Source organism: Aspergillus luchuensis, chromosome 3 (genome assembly GCF_016861625.1).
Source record: "Aspergillus luchuensis IFO 4308 DNA, chromosome 3, nearly complete sequence".
NCBI lineage: Eukaryota > Fungi > Ascomycota > Eurotiomycetes > Eurotiales > Aspergillaceae > Aspergillus > Aspergillus luchuensis.
In genome coordinates, this window is record NC_054851.1 from 3,818,505 (window position 1) to 3,834,578 (window position 16,074).

Consider the following 16,074-nt stretch of genomic DNA (forward strand, 5'->3'; position numbering starts at 1 on the left):
GGGGTTGGTATGAAGCAATGCTCCAACCACTGAAAGCACGGGATACTGATGGTGACAAAGAAGCTGTCAGCCCAGAAGAAATTAGCTATAGCTCGACGCCAGTCAGATGTATTGGCCTGGCAGGCTTCTAGAAGCAATGGATGTTGACTGGAGGCGGTGGAGAAAGACCGACCGAATGAATGGCTGAATAAATCGGGGATAAGCTGCGGAGAGTCCATGGCTGATTAGTCGCCGCGGTCATCCCGCAACCGTCGAACCTCCACCGCGTGGCCCCTTTCAAGATTCCATACCATCCATTTCATTGCCCTTCCGCCCCTCTCTTCAATGCTTACATATGTCGCGCCAGCTCCAACGGAGCAGCTATTCTTATGTTTGAATAATGTGGCCCTCCAAACGGCCATTTTTGGCAGATGAGGAGCTTGGGAAGAAGGACGATGACCATCGGTCTCGGACAGCCCATAGCCAACCATGGCGCTCAAAGCAATGGAAACCACCACGGCCGCGACGATTCGTGTTAGGCATTGTGGCGCTGTATTTACTTTATCTGTTCTTCAAAAATATGCCAACTGATCTTGCTCCTGCTCCGGAGCGGTTCAACCCTGCATTGGCTCAAGCGCGACAGGCCGCACTTCGATTCCAGCAAGAGCACCTGCAACAACAATCGCAGCAGCAGGAGCAGCAGGAGCTTCAACCTCCACTATCGGGCGCTCCTCCGCAAGGCCCTCCCGAGAGAAATGAAGCCGACGCAAAGCCCAGTGATGAACTCTATTACAATGGAAAGATCAACTTCTACTATTTGGCTAAGTCACTACATCGGTTTCAGGGACAAGTCTCCCGCTATCAGAAGCCAACCAGTCACGCCGTTGTCTTTGCTGCTGCAAGCTTGGAAAGCGTGTCGGATCTCCTTCCTCTTGCCTGTCAGATGGCAGGGAGGAAGCTTAACGAGGTACACATGGTGCTGCTGGGAAGAGACGACGTGTCAGTCGAAGGCATTCAGCGGGTCAATGGTATAGATGATGCGAATTGTCCAGTCAACTGGCATGGTACGTTTTGCTACTATCAATCCACCATAGTTTTCCTGAAAATACTCATTTATTCGCACTGCAGATGCTAGACCAGACTATGCACAATGGTCAACAGATGCCCGTATGGAGAAAGCGGTGGCGGCGGGTCTTACTTATGTTCGCTCCTACCTCCTTCCGCAAGTAATCCTGACACAGGGCGAGCAGATGGAAGAACTTTTCTTCTGGCGCGGCGTGCAAGGTTGGGCAGATAAATCAGGTGTTCCCCATGTCTCTCTCCCTAGCGCAGCAAGGGATCTCATGTGGATGTCAACCCTGGACAGTGGCGCCCTTCAAGGTAACCTTCGAGACTCTGTCGGTCAATGTCTAACTCCGTGCTAATTCGTTTTACAGCCTGGAATAGCGTTCAAGTTGAATTTCTTGTTCATGCTCCTTCTGAGTCGTCTGGTTCCCTGATCAGGTTGCTCCGGACGTTGCAAAATGCGGACTATCTTGGCGGGACACCTAGCTTGACGATTGAGTTGCCCCCTCAAGTAGACCCAGAGCTACTTCGCTACATTAAGTCGATAAAATGGCCCCCTCATTCTTCTGGAAAGGTCACTCTCCGCCGTCGAATCCAGCCACATGACATGAACTCCGCCGAGGCCTCCTTGAAGTCTGTTGAGGCCTTCTATCCTAGGGACCCGGCTGTGTCCCACGTGCTTGTGCTTTCTCCACAGACGGAGCTAGCCCCATCATTTTATCATTATTTGATGTATACCATGCTAAAATACAAACATTCCCGCACCAAACAGCTGTCTAGCAAGCTTATTGGCATCTCGCTTGAGCTTCCGTCTTCTCTTTTGACTGACGGCAAACCATTCGAACCACCAGAAGCTGACAGCAACCATGTCTCCAGTCCGGGCGATGGGGAGTTATTGCCTTTATTTCTTTGGCAGGCCCCCAACAGTAATGCAGCTCTATATTTCGGCGATAAGTGGGCCGAATTCCACGAGTTCTTATCAAACCGGTTCATGGTTCAGGAAAGTATGGGCCAGCAATCACCCCAGGAGAAGCTCATATCGAAGAAATACCCAGCCGTGATGGAGTACCTCCTTGAGTTTATCCGAGGCAGAGGATATTACCTGCTTTACCCGACGTTTCCTGCCAAGGGGAGTTTTACCCTTGCTACGGTGCACAACGAACTATATCATGTTCCCGAAGAGTTTGTTGAGGATGATTCACCTCAGCTCACCGAACCGTCACCAGAAGCGATAACAGACCCCTCAAAGCCGCTTACACCAGGTCCTGCGGAAGGGCTCGGAGTCGTTGAAAAGCCACTGAGTCGAGCCTCAACAGTAATGCCGCTTCTTGAACGATTTTCCTTCAAGCTGCCTAGCATTGATCACTTGCCATTGTTGTCCTACAGCGGTGAGAAGCTCTCTGGCTATGCTTATAGCCGGGACCTCGATGAGTACAGGGAATGGTTCCGCACTCGACATGGGGGATGTGCCGATGGAAGCCTCAGCAGCCAAACGGGTTCAGGGGGCTTATTTTGTCTGGGCGGATGATATTCGCTGTATGTAATGATGCATGGTCTGGGGCTATAAGAAGCTGCGGCTCATACCCCGTGTAATTCGTTGAACAATCAAGTTAAATTTTTGTCAGTATATTGGTAGAACATTCCAATCGATGCCTTAAGGCTGAAATTGTAGTAGTTAGTTAATCTCTTGGCGGGCGCTGTCTTACATAAGCGGTGGGAGCTCCACAGGAGCGCAACGCCCGAGCGGCGACGAAGAGCGAGCTCTCTCTGTTTCCCATCAACAAGCTTATAACCCAATTCCAACTTCATCGCCTAGAGTGAGGAGGCTTATCACATCAAAGCTCCCACTCTCACCCTCATCACTCGCGTTTTCTAAAATCTTCCGTCTATCCGCGTTCCCGAACACACCCCGACTACTCGCCATATAACCGTCAGAGATGGCGCAAGACGGCGAGCGGTCAGCTCCCGCCGACAAGGGCAAGGGCAAGGTTGACGATATCAAGGAGTTGTCTGGAGGAAAGAAGACAGCGGCTGATGAGAAGCCACAAGCTGATGGCAAGCAGAAGGAGGACGAGTCGAAAGAAGGTAGGTGAACATGTCGAGTCAGGCCGCGGACCTCCCGACGCCGCACCTGACATCACTAACGCCGTGCTCTGATCGAGGTGCTAACACGATGGATATTACAGAAGAACTCAGTGAAGAGGATCAGCAGCTGAAGAATGAGCTGGAAATGCTCGTGGAGAGGTTAAAGGTACGGGGATGAAGCTGTTCTGTTGGGGTCCCGAACGATGACGTTAACTCTCAACCTGCCATCTAGGAGCCCGATACGTCGTTGTACGCCCCTGCCTTGGACGCGATTAAGAACTTCATCAAGACCTCGACATCTTCTATGACTGCTGTTCCCAAGCCCTTGAAATTTCTAAGACCGCATTACGATGAGCTCACGGAGCTCTATGAGAAGTGGGCGGCCGGCCCGGTTAAGGTTCGTTGCCCGTCATGCAGACCATCCTATCAACCTAACCAAGTATGTATCTCTAGGACTCGCTCGCCGATATGCTCTCGGTTCTTGGCATGACCTACGGAGATGAGGAGAAGCTCGAAACCCTGAAGTACCGCCTTCTCACCAAGTCCGAAGACCTCGGTTCTTGGGGCCACGAATACATCAGACACCTGGCGCTGGAAATTGGGCAAGAGTACCAAAACCGGCTTAACGCTGAGAAGGATGTACAGGACTTGATCGATCTGTCGCTGTCTCTTGTTCCCTACTTCCTGAGCCACAACGCCGAAGCCGATGCTGTCGACCTTCTCAGTGAGCTCGAGATCATCGAGGAGATCCCGCGCTTTCTGGACGAAAACACATACGGAAGGGTCTGCTTGTACATGGTCAGCATGGTCAACCTTCTCACATACCCCGAAGACCAGCAATTCCTTCGTACCGCCCATGAGATCTATGTCCGCTACAAGGAGCTCACCAAGGCCGTTGTTCTTGCTATCCGTCTGAACGACATTGACCTCATTAAGAGCGATATTAATGCCACTGAGGATAGGTCGCTCAAGAAGCAGATGGCGTTCCTTGTTTCCCGGCAACAAATATGGCTTGACCTTCCTGAGGAAGAGGAAGACCAGTCCTTCATGGACAGCTTGAACAACACCTCCATTCCAAAGCACTTTAAGTCTCTTGGAAAAGAGCTCAACATCCTTGATCCCCAGATGCCGGAAGACATTTACAAGACCCACCTCGAAAGCAGCCGTGGTGCTGGCCTTACAAATGTTGACTCCGCCAGGCACAACCTCGCCAGTGCCTTTGTCAACGCCTTCGCCAACGCTGGATATGGCAACGATAAGATGATGCTTGTGGAGGGTGACAAGGGCCCCTGGGTCTGGAAGACCAAGGATGACGGCATGCTGTCGACGACTGCTTCGATGGGTATGCTTCTGCACAGGGATGTCGAGATTGGTCTGGACAAGATCGACAGGTATACCTACGCCTCGGAGGATCAGATCAAGGCGGGTGCATTGCTTTCTATCGGTATCCTCAACTCGGGTGTGCGGATAGACTCCGACCCTGCTTTGGCTCTCCTCAGTGACCCCGACAATCTCGAGGCCAAGAGTGTGCCCATGAGAGTTGCTTCTATCATGGGTCTCGGTCTGGCTTATGCCGGATCGAACAAGGAGGAGTTGCTTGAGGTTCTACTCCCCATTGTCGAGGATGGGTCCTTGGACATGCAGCTGTCTGCCATGGCAGCTGTATCCCTGGGTCTTATTTTTGTGGGATCTTCGAATCACCAGGTCAGTGAGGCCATTGCCACCACATTGATGGACGAGGAGCGGCAGAAGCAGCTCAAGGATAAGTGGACTCGCTTCATGGCCCTGGGTTTGGCGCTCCTTTACTTCGGTCGTCAGGAAGAGGTCGACGTCATCCTTGACATCCTGAAGGCAGTCGATCACCCTATGGCTAAACCGACCTCGGTCCTTGCTTCCGTCTGCGCCTGGGCGGGTACTGGCACCGTCCTGAAATTTCAGGAGCTCCTTCACATCTGCAATGATATCATCGACGAGACTGAGGAGAACAAGGGTGATGAGCTTGTTCAGTCGTATGCTGTTCTGGGTCTGTCGCTCATTGCTATGGGTGAGGAGGTCGGGCAGGATATGATCTTGCGGCAGTTCGGCCACCTGATGCATTACGGTGCCAGCAACATCCGCAAGGCTGTCCCCCTTGCCATGGGCTTGATCACACCCAGCAACCCTCAGATGAAGGTTTACGACACTCTGTCCCGGTACAGTCACGACACCGATAACGATGTCGCTATCAACGCCATTTTTGCCATGGGTCTTTGCGGTGCTGGTACCAAGAACGCCCGTCTGGCGCAGCTGCTTAGGCAGTTGGCCAGTTACTACCACCGCGACCAGAACACTTTGTTCATGGTCCGCATTGCCCAGGGTCTTTTGCACATGGGCAAGGGTACAATGACCCTGAACCCCTTCCACACAGATCGCCAGGTCCTCTCGCGCGTATCAGCCGCAGGTCTGCTCACCGTCCTGGTGTCTATGATCGATGCAAAGCAATTCGTCCTCGCCGAACACCACTACCTCCTCTACTTCCTCATCACCGCCATGTACCCACGCTTCCTTGTCACCCTCGACGAAGACCTGCAGCCTCTCACCGTCAATGTCCGGGTCGGTCAGGCCGTGGACGTTGTTGGCCAGGCGGGTCGCCCTAAGACCATCACTGGTTGGCAAACACAGAGCACGCCAGTGCTGCTGGCCTACGGCGAACGTGCAGAGCTCGAAGACGAGCAGTACATTCCTCTCAGCAGCACCCTAGAGGGTCTGGTCATCTTGCGCAAGGTAAATAATCCATGACAGTAATATGATAAACCATGATGCTAATGATATGACAGAACCCCAACTGGGAAAGCTCCGACTCGGTTTAATGGTTCTTCGACGTGACACGACTTTGTGGGTGAGCTGGGCAGGGAGCTTGCTGCTCAGGTACTGTGTTTTCATGTAATCAGCACGAATTGGAAAATAGCAGGCACCGATTGTCATTATATTCGATCTATCAATTAGACTGGTGGATGTGGCACGGGTGATTAATGCTAGTATGACTTCTAGGCTTATATATGTCCGAGGAACCTCAATTGAGACAGATTCTTTCGCCAATATATTTGATTAGTAGTAATAATACTAGTAGTACTGCTATAACGTGATTCTTCGAGCTACTAGTACTATTTTCTAAACTTGAAGCCGTTCCTCGACACACGGCCGTACTAGTAGATGTATATATTTTGCAGTCTAACTAGTAAATCCCTGGGTTCGAAAAGGGATGAGCAACTTCGGTTAAATTCATAGATGGGCATCTAACAAGTCAAGTAGACTTACCTTTACGATTTAACTAAGCCAGTAATTCGTTATATTCTAGGTTGGATATTTTCGTTGAGCAACCAACTACCCAGAAGTGTATATTTTGTAGGACCTTGGATACATCCGAAATAGGAAACTAGGGCATAGGGCAGCGGCATCCTGACTTTTCCGCGCATCAATGTAATGGTCGACGCCTTTATCGACAGCGCAGACTCACGTTTCACGCTATACGCAGTCGGCAGCTTAATTTGGGAGCCGATTCAAACATCGAACACACTGCATCATGAAACTCGATCCGAAAGCGATCCGCTACCTCACCTCTGAGGACTTCCGCGTTCTCTCCGCGGTATGCCCCTCCCCCGCCCTCTGGTCGCAGCCTATTGTCTGACAGCTAACAGAACTGTGTCGCAGGTTGAACAAGGAAGCAGAAACCATGAAGTCGTGCCCACGCCTCTGATCGCGCAGATTGCTGGCCTCCGCGGTGGCAGCGGAGTGCACCGGTCTATCTCCAATCTCGCCAAGACTAACCTGATCGCTAAGGTTAAGAATGCGAAATGTACGGTTGTCGCCTTTGTTGCTGCTCGGAACTGAGCATAGGCGAAGATTTTACTGACAAGTGCTTGGTAGATGATGGATACCGTCTCACCTACGGAGGTCTCGATTACCTCGCCCTCAACGCCCACCAGAAGCAAAAGTGCATTTACTCCGTCGGTAACCAGATTGGCGTTGGCAAGGAGTCCGATATTATCGTCGTCGCCGGTCACGATGGAACACAGCGCATTTTGAAGATTCACCGTCTCGGTCGTATTTCTTTCCGTACCGTCAAGACAAACCGCGACTACCTCCGACACCGTAACACTGGCTCGTGGATGTACATGTCGCGCCTAGCGGCGATGAAGGAATATGCCTTCATGAAGGCCCTACGAGAGAATGGCTTCTCCGTTCCCGAACCCATTGCCCAGAACCGCCACACCATCGTCATGAGCTTGATCGATGCGTTTCCGCTACGACAGATCTCCAAGGTCGCCCATCCCGCATCACTGTATTCGGAGCTGATGGATATGATCGTGCAGCTGGCGCGGTTTGGTCTGATTCACGGTGACTTCAACGAGTTCAACATCCTTATCAAGGAAATAGAGGATCCGGATGCTAAGGGGAAGGGCCGTGAGGATGACGAGGATGATGAGAATATCCGGTTGGTGCCAGTCATGATCGATTTCCCCCAGATGGTGTCGATCGACCACCCCAATGCGGAGATGTACTTTGACCGTGATGTCAACTGCATCAAGCGCTACTTCCAGCGCAAGTTCCACTTCACTAGTGATGCTCCCGGCCCTTTCTTCAAGGATGCGAGGAAGCAGCTCATCCAGAACCCCGGGAAGCGGTTAGATGTGGAAGTTGAGGCGTCAGGATTCTCGAGGAAGATGGCGCGCGAGCTGGAGAACTATATGAAGGAGGTTGGCGCCAATGGCGACAACGACGAAGACAAGGAGAGTGAGGAGGAAGAAGAAGAAGAGGAAGAGGAGGAAGGCTCCGGCTCTGAAGGGGAGGAGAACGAACAATCACAGGAGGTGGACGAGAGTGCTCGGCGACTTGGGAACCTGCAGGTATCGGAAGGACAGTAAACAGGACACTAGTAAATGATAGTAATGACCATGACGAATATAAAATATTTCTCGTTCAATTTCATTTCAAAATGCACAAAATCACAATATCCTCGTACTTATAATATTCTCCAGGACCTTTTGCAAGAAACTATTTCTACCCCGAAAACTACACCCAAATCACACACTACGGTACCCGACGCGGCCAACCACGCAATTTCACGTTTGCTCCCGACGAACTTTCCGCCGGGGCATATCAAATCAAATCAATCTTCCCTCACGAATACCGTCACCACCACCACCACCATCACCTCAATCGGACCCATTCAATTCACAACCCCCCCCAAAATGGTCCGACGATTCTCCAAGTTTCCCAAAAAGCCCGCCGACTGGGTCGGTCCCGCGGCGCCTCTGTCCGAACGGAAGCAGATCTTCCTGTACGCTGCTCCATCCTATATACAATTCCCATACCAAATACCCACTTCATAAAGAACAATGGGGGCAAAAAAAAAAAAAAAGAATAAACTAACAATTTGATTCTCAAATGAAAATAGTCCCGACTTCACAATCGCCCTAATCCGCACGCCGTTCCTCCCTCCCCGCTACGCCACCTTCTACGTGCCGCTCAACTTCAACAAACTGGATATGCGCGATTACCTGCAGCGACTGTACGGCGTGGGAGTCGTCAGCGTGCGATCATTCGTCGAGCAACAGAAACTGACGAGGTTGAAGTCTCTGGGTCGTTATGGATATGGCAAGATTCGTCGCCCGCAGTCGAAGAAGAAGATGACGGTGGAGATGAAGGAGGCGTTTGTTTGGCCTGAGGCGCCGAAGGATATGGCTCCGTATGTTATTTCCCCCCTTTTTTTCTCTGTGCTTGTGATTTTTTGGTGATGTTGGTGAGGAGCTGGCGGGCTTTTTGGAAACAATTACTGACTATATGGGTGTTTTTTTTTTTTTTTTTTGCAGATGGGAGAAAGACCAGTTCTTCAAGGCTCAGAAATACCAGGAGGAGATCCAGGATAAGCAGAAGCCGGATGCGGGAATGAAGGCGGATGAGAAGGAGAGGGAGGTTTATAAGGAGGATGCGAAGAAATTGTTGGAGGGTGCTAAGCCGTGGAGGCCGACTTGGAAGGCTTTGGGGTTGGGGCATTATGAGAGGCCGTTGGTTAAGTCGTGATTTTTTTTTTATTGATTCATTGATATGTTGGTTTAGAAATTTGTTGCTTGTTTGGTTATATCAGGGTTCAAGTTAGACAGTTTGTGATTGATGGCTGTCGTCGTGTATTATATTTATATTACTACCTACTTGTGTGTGTGTTCAATACTATCCTTTGTGTTTGGGATGAGCTGGGTGATTGAAATAGTATTTGGTTGTAACTGACAGATAACTATATGTGGAATTGAGGATATGTTGACGCTGGTAAAGGAAAGTGGTCGCTGCGCTTAGAAGGACAATAAGAGAGAACAAACAATAAAGCACAAGTACTATCTACACGGACTATTGTGTCGTGTTGTGATTGAATAGTGAGTGAGTGGAGAGAGCCCTTACAGCCGGCTCTCGATGAAGTTGGTATGCTGACCAGGCCAGTGGGCATCTGGCCACACCTGTCGGATAGCTTCCCAGATATGCCTGTCAAATATTAGCAATATGCAGCAGCAAGTAGGGATGATGGAAATACTCACGTTACATAAACAATTTCAAGTCCTTCGCTGACCTCCTGCGGCACGTCCTTGACATCCTTGCGGTTGTGATGGGGCAAGAGGACGGTCTTGACGCCGGCGCGGTGCGCACCGATCAGCTTCTCCTTGATGCCGCCAACAGGCATCACCTTGCCGCGGAGCGACACTTCGCCGGTCATGGCAACACTGGGAGGTACTGCCTTGCCGGTGAATAGCGAGATCAGACCCATCGTGTGTGCCAGGCCTGCCGAGGGGCCATCCTTCGGGATGGCTCCGGACGGGCAGTGGACGTGCAGGCTGCGGTTCTTCATGATATCCTCGGTGGGATCCGCAGTCAGTCCAAGCTCAAACGCATGGGCTTTCACCCATGTCAGAGCCACCTCCACACTCTCCTTCAGCACGTCACCTAGCTTTCCAGTGAGCTGGACCCGGCCGTTGCCCGGCATGTCTGCAACCTCGATGAATAGAATGCTGCCTTGACCTCCAGTGGAATACGCGACAAGTCCAGTGACAACACCGGGACGACCATGCTTTTCGGCAATTTCTTCTTCAAAGCGCTCGATACCTAGTATATCTTCCAACTCGTCCATGCTCACCATGGGGTTGTACGCATCAAGTCGGCCTGCATCGCCCGCATCCGCAAACTGGACGGCCTTGTATCGACAGACCGAGCCAAGCTCACGCTCTAGGTTACGAACACCCGACTCTCTGGTGTAAGACGTGATGACTTTGTCAATCACCTCGTCAGACAGAACGACTTGGCCATCCGAGAGCCCATTCGCTCTGATCTGCTTGGGAATGAGGTGTCTCTTGGCAATGTGTCGCTTCTCAACCGTAGTGTAGCCAGACAGAGAGATGGTTTCCATCCGGTCAAGTAGAGGTGCCGGGATAGTGTCCAAAGAGTTGGCAGTGGCAATGAAGAGCACCTTGCTCAGGTCAATGGGAATGTTGATGTAGTGATCCGAAAATGTATGGTTCTGCTCAGGATCCAGGACCTCGAGCATGGCTGCTGATGGATCACCTTGGAAATTGGCGCCTCCGACCTTGTCAATCTCGTCGAGCAAGAATACTGGGTTGGCAACGCCGACCTTCTTGAGACCACTGACAATCAGTCCCGGCATCGCAGCAACGTAGGTCCGGCGATGGCCTCGGATTTCAGCCTCGTCCCTTACGCCACCCAGAGAGATCCTGTGAAACTTGCGACCGAGCGATGAGGCCACTGACCGTGCCAAGCTGGTCTTACCAACGCCTGGTGGTCCAACAAGCAGGAGGATGGGTGACTTGTCGCCCATGCGACGAGTCTTCAGCATATGCAGCTTGGTCTCAACAGCGACTCGATCCGTTTCGGACAATACAGGTACCTCCTTCTCGAGGTCGCCTCCATCGGACGCCTCAAGCTCTTTCGACAAGGACTCAATCTGGCGCTCAACGTCTCTGTTGGTAGACTGCTTCAGTCGGAGCACGGCCAAGTACTCAAGGAGCCTCTTCTTTATCTTCTCCAGACCATAGTGGTCATCGTCTAGCTGCTTCCTAACCCTCTTCAATGTCTCCGGTCCAAGCTGGTCCTCGGTCATCTTAGTCCATGGAATATCCGCGATATTTTCGAGGTAGGTCCGGCAGACACCGTACTCAGCATTTGCCGGGTTCATCTTACGAAGACGTCGCAGCTCCTTGTCGGCAACCTTTCTAGCCTCAGGGCTGAGCTGGGCCTCTTGCAGCCTCTGCTGCAGCTCATCGACCTCGTTTGATTCCTTGTCATCGTTGTCATTGTTTCGACCGGCTGACAACCCGGGTGGTGTCAGTCCGCTGAGACCAGCCATCGCCTTCCTTGCCAGAATCTCACGGTCACGAGGATCGATCTGGTTAATATCGAACCCAGAGCTAGGAAAGCTGTTGGTAGTGATTGTAGTGACCTTCACATTGCTCTTGATGCTCTGTAATTGCCTAGTTAGAATCTCGACAACTCTCTCTAGTCTGATCTTGACGTCAAGCGATGCTAAGATCCGAAGCTTTTCTTCGAAGCCGGAGTCGGCGACATCCGCCATGAAATCGGCCAGTCTACCCGCATGGGAGACATCTGACTTGGTAATGAACAGTTCGAACTTCCGGGCAATGAGTGGCGAAAGGCGGCTTCCAGGAGAAGGTAGTAAGGAAGACAATCGCAGCAAGGTCAGGAGCTCGCGAGATAGTTGTCGCAGCTGTTGGAATAACTCTACTGTTTCAGCATCGCCGGAGACTGTTTCTAGAAATGACCAGATTAGACACTCGTCCAGATAAGAAGTAGCAACAACAGCGCAGAGCAACAAAAGAAAACCGACCTTTCTCATCATGAACAATAGCTTCAGCCTCAAAGTACGGCCTTTCCTTCAAGACGCGCCTAACAGTGAACCGCTGGACACCCTGGACCACGAGAGCCGGCTCCGAATAGGCACGGCGCTGGATACCAATCACTTTACCAACGGTACCATGACGAAACAGATCCTCCTTTCTGGCTTGTCCAGCATCAATCATCTCAAACTCCTCCCTCCGGTCATCATCCAAGCTTCCGTCATCGATGAGTCGCTGACCGTCCTTGCTCAGATAAGGTGAGCTGAGGGGAACGCATCCGAAGGTGATAGGCGTTCCATCGCGCTTCGCCACGGCCGATCGATCAACGATTGTCGACAGTAAATTGGCGAGATCCGGGCGATTCGATACAGGAATCCGTAGCGTAATGCCAGGAAGTAGGACCGATCCTTTGGGCAGCGGAACCAAGGGGAGCTTGGTTGTTCTGCCGCTGTTGGAACCCATCTCGGTACTCCAGAACACAAAGGCACACACTCAGTGGCGATAACAAGGTTAAAGTTGATGGAGAGGTGAAATGAAAGGTTGGTGTCGTCTGGGGAACGATGGTAGATCAGGTCGACAGCGCACGGGGCTGTCGTGGCGGTCGGGTTATAAGGCAACTAGTAGAGGTGAGGTTCCACTGTTCCAGAACCCCGTCGATAGATGAAGGCGTGACTCTGGGGAGGAGATCCAATCCGATAAGCGCCCTTCTCTCCGATGCCGAGGTTCGCACGGGGCAACGTCAATCCCCCCGTCTGCGGAAACCGGAGTCCTGCAGCACAGCTTCCGCCCTTCCAGAACATACCATGGCAGGCTGTGAGTTCCTGAAGACATTGTGATCAATCTATTCCGTATATTTCTCTACAGAATTTCCGAGGAAAAGTACATTGACTGGGGCTAATCAGCGTGATGTGGCACTCGATGCCCCAGAAGCACGAGACCCGCGAAGAAAGGCGGTGTCTCCTCATCCGGTAACATTACCCGGTTGTATAATTACCGCCGGGGGCTGGGCCGAGTCGTATGACAAACGCAAAATACGAGTAAAATACCCAGCGTCAAATGTCAAGATTGTCTCTTGAAACATTTCCCCTCAATGCTTGAGAGCCGTGCAGCCCACTCTTCTGTTTAGTTCTTCGACGCCCGCAATATTCTTCGCCTAGATCACGGCAAAATATACCTCAGTCCAACTCTCTCCCTAAAATCCCAATCGCTCCCTGCATACACCAACTATCGTCGCAATGGCTTCTGCCCCGCCCCACGCCACCAACCCCTCATCGCGCAAGACCTTCACCATTGGCACGCGCAAGTCCAAGCTTGCTCTGCTTCAAACGGACCTGGTTCAAGCGGCGCTCAAGCAAACATGGCCTGACTACGAATTCAAGATCCATTCCCGAGAGACCGCAGGCGACCAGAACACGACCATTGCGCTCCGTGACTTCACGACCAAGAACCTGTGGACCCAGGAACTGGAGGACCTTCTGATTGCTGGCCAGGTCGACTTTATTGTACACTCTCTCAAGGGTACATATCCCCCGCTTGTTCTTTATCTCGCCTTAAGAAATGAACACTGACTTATCTCTTATCATTGCAGATGTGCCGACTCTCCTCCCCTCCTCCTGCACCCTCGGCCCTATGATGAAGCGCGAAGACACAAGAGACGTCCTGGTCATGAAGAAGGGCCTTTCATACAAAAGTCTGGCCGAGCTGCCCGAAGGCTCCGTTGTCGGTACCTCCTCCATCCGTCGTACCGCCCAACTTGCCCGTCGCTACCCCCACCTCAAGGTCATGGATGTGCGCGGTAACATTGGCACTCGGTTGTCGAAGCTGGATGCAGAGGATGGCCCTTTCACGTGTCTCATCCTGGCTGCCGCTGGCTTGCTGAGATTGGAGCTGGGCGATCGTATCACCAGCTATCTGGACTCGAAGAACGGGGGAATGCTCTATGCTGTCGGTCAGGGTGCTCTCGGCATTGAGATCCGGAAGGATGACCAGCAAGTGCTGGACATGCTACAGAACATCGGTCATAGGGAGACCACTTTTGCTAGTTTGGCAGAGCGCAGCCTTCTGCGTACTCTTGAGGGTGGATGCAGTGCGCCGTTGGGTGTAGAGTCCGAATGGGTCAATGGTGCTTTGAGGATGCGCTCCATTGTGGTTAGTGTGGATGGTAAGGAGAGCGCTGAGGTTGAGATCGATGGGGCTGTTGATTCGCCTCAGGCTGCGGAGGAGTTCGGTGTTACTGTGGCTAAGGCGTTGGTCGAGAAGGGCGCCGGCAAGATTCTGGAGGAAATCCAGCGCAACAAGCAGACTGCTTAGATATAGAAGCTCTGAAGTCTATGTGGTGGAGATGCTGGTCTTCTCCTTCACGGGAGATATGATGTTACAATGGACATATATAGATGGATACCCATATGAAAAAAAGAAGAATGTTACGTGTCTGCTGAAGATACTTCTCCATTACAACTGCCTTGCTGAGTACCAGTAGGCTTTCTGGAAGATTCATGACAGGGTGTGCAGTACTATTCTATCATTTGGTACTCGTATCATGATATTGGCCAACTTGAATGGCCAATCAGCCGTTAGAGAGAGAGATATATATATATATTTCATGCACATCAACCCCGATTCAATGTATTGCCAGAGCCTCTTGGATTCGCCTCTTTATACTCGTCCCAAGCTCTGGCCTTCATTGTTTCTTCATCAGCCAAGTCCATGTCATCTTCGTCAACCTCAGGCTTTATGCCTGACTTCTCCCCCCCGCCTTCGATGACGTTACCCCTCCTTTTCTCCTCTTCAAGATATTCATCAATCGTCATAGTGGGTAGATTATGTCCCGATCGGAACACCCCTTGCTGGAGCTGCGTCCGGCGATCAAGCAACGTGAATGGTTGCATAGGCTTCCCCTCCTTGCTCAGGATAGGTCCGAACTTCCCTCCTCTCAGCAGTTCGGCAATCGGACGATCTAGTCGCTCGGAGTAGCTCGACTCGCTTGCCTGATTCCGCCGACGTGGATCATCCTGCAATGACTCAGCGGGGTTTGGCGGAGCACTGCGGATGGTTGACAGCATAGTCAGCTCTTGCGACAGCAGATCCAAGGACTGGAATGACTGGTGGATGTAGAGGTTGATCTCGGCGAGGTAGAGTTTCCGGACATCCTCCTCGTCGCTTTGTAGCCGGCTTTGGTTATTCGCAAAATACTTGAGAAAGTGTAAGTAGATCGCTCGGTATCATAAAATGAGCAAAGCCTATCCAACCTCTAATTTCTGCTTCAGCTCCTTCTCCTCCTTGAATCTGTTTATCTTCACTTCTCGGCGGGTCGCAGCATCATTGGTTGTAGTCAGGGAAAAAGAGGTGGGGTTCGAGGTGTAACGTTCAAAGAGCTTCTTATCTTTTTCGTTGAGGACATCGTAATCGTCTAGTCGGGCGAGGAAGCGTTCATATTGCCCAAGCGCACGTCGGAGGAGAGCTTCACGGTCCGAGCTGTAAGTTCTTTGGAGAAGGTCCGCAAGATGATACTCTACCGTAAGGTATCTAAAGGTAGGCAAGAAATTAGCGCATCCTCATGCAGCTCCGCCAGGTATGTCATAGCTATACTGGATATCTGTCGTGGAGATGTCCTCCAAAGGTTCGTTCGAGCTGAACAGAGATAGCAATCCCACTTGCCGCTGGCATTCCTCAAGCTTGGCTATTGTTGCGTTGACATCACTGCGGTATGCATCCGTGTTGCTGTCGGGGCGGGTTTCTAAAGCAGACTTTTCAGCTTTCGCTTCCGCAAAAAGGGTTCGTAGATTTTGCGGCTGCTCCATTGCGCTGCTTCACGGGATTGTGAGGGGTAATGTTTGTATGAATTCAAAAGCTCCGCTGGAGAATGACTGCCGATCGGCAGATATGAGGGCTGTTTCATACACCGGCGTTTCTTTCTTACATTAATTACTGCCCAGTATCCACCTCACTAAGCTAAGCACGGCATAAGTAGTGCCACGTGATATATGCATAACATAATGCATGGTTCATCTTTGATCGGTAAAAGGAGGATTACTTACGAAATGGCTGGGTT

General features: G+C 51.5%; 7 protein-coding genes across 7 annotated transcripts; 5 read left to right on the forward strand and 2 right to left on the reverse strand.

The window, feature by feature from the left end:
* Window positions 1–379: 379 nt before the first annotated feature.
* AKAW2_31282S (uncharacterized protein) lies at window positions 380–2,572 on the forward strand (the record flags this gene model as incomplete). The annotated part of the gene is made up of 3 exons (XM_041687890.1): window positions 380–1,043; window positions 1,108–1,359; window positions 1,416–2,572. 3 exons carry the CDS (start codon window positions 380–382, stop codon window positions 2,570–2,572), a joined length of 2,073 nt encoding a protein of 690 aa, XP_041541729.1.
* A 409-nt stretch (window positions 2,573–2,981) lies between these two features.
* On the forward strand, window positions 2,982–5,978 carry RPN1 (proteasome regulatory particle base subunit RPN1; the record flags this gene model as incomplete). Its single annotated transcript, XM_041687892.1, has 5 exons — window positions 2,982–3,129; window positions 3,231–3,295; window positions 3,362–3,526; window positions 3,583–5,892; window positions 5,946–5,978. The coding sequence occupies 5 exons, from the start codon at window positions 2,982–2,984 to the stop codon at window positions 5,976–5,978; spliced, it is 2,721 nt and encodes a 906-aa protein (XP_041541730.1).
* A 713-nt stretch (window positions 5,979–6,691) lies between these two features.
* AKAW2_31284S (protein kinase RIO2) lies at window positions 6,692–8,033 on the forward strand (the record flags this gene model as incomplete). The annotated part of the gene is made up of 3 exons (XM_041687893.1): window positions 6,692–6,754; window positions 6,820–6,964; window positions 7,036–8,033. The coding sequence occupies 3 exons, from the start codon at window positions 6,692–6,694 to the stop codon at window positions 8,031–8,033; spliced, it is 1,206 nt and encodes a 401-aa protein (XP_041541731.1).
* A 327-nt stretch (window positions 8,034–8,360) lies between these two features.
* Window positions 8,361–9,192, forward strand: AKAW2_31285S (mitochondrial 54S ribosomal protein uL23m; the record flags this gene model as incomplete). The annotated part of the gene is made up of 3 exons (XM_041687894.1): window positions 8,361–8,449; window positions 8,567–8,857; window positions 8,982–9,192. 3 exons carry the CDS (start codon window positions 8,361–8,363, stop codon window positions 9,190–9,192), a joined length of 591 nt encoding a protein of 196 aa, XP_041541732.1.
* A 368-nt stretch (window positions 9,193–9,560) lies between these two features.
* AKAW2_31286A (putative LON domain serine protease) lies at window positions 9,561–12,485 on the reverse strand (the record flags this gene model as incomplete). The annotated part of the gene is made up of 3 exons (XM_041687895.1): window positions 9,561–9,645; window positions 9,699–11,937; window positions 12,014–12,485. 3 exons carry the CDS (start codon window positions 12,483–12,485, stop codon window positions 9,561–9,563), a joined length of 2,796 nt encoding a protein of 931 aa, XP_041541733.1.
* A 773-nt stretch (window positions 12,486–13,258) lies between these two features.
* Window positions 13,259–14,333, forward strand: HEM3 (porphobilinogen deaminase; the record flags this gene model as incomplete). Its single annotated transcript, XM_041687896.1, has 2 exons — window positions 13,259–13,541; window positions 13,612–14,333. The coding sequence occupies 2 exons, from the start codon at window positions 13,259–13,261 to the stop codon at window positions 14,331–14,333; spliced, it is 1,005 nt and encodes a 334-aa protein (XP_041541734.1).
* Window positions 14,334–14,632: 299 nt separating this feature from the next.
* AKAW2_31288A (IGBP1/TAP42 family protein) lies at window positions 14,633–15,823 on the reverse strand (the record flags this gene model as incomplete). The annotated part of the gene is made up of 3 exons (XM_041687897.1): window positions 14,633–15,214; window positions 15,272–15,548; window positions 15,612–15,823. 3 exons carry the CDS (start codon window positions 15,821–15,823, stop codon window positions 14,633–14,635), a joined length of 1,071 nt encoding a protein of 356 aa, XP_041541735.1.
* Between the last annotated feature and the right edge of the window lie 251 nt (window positions 15,824–16,074).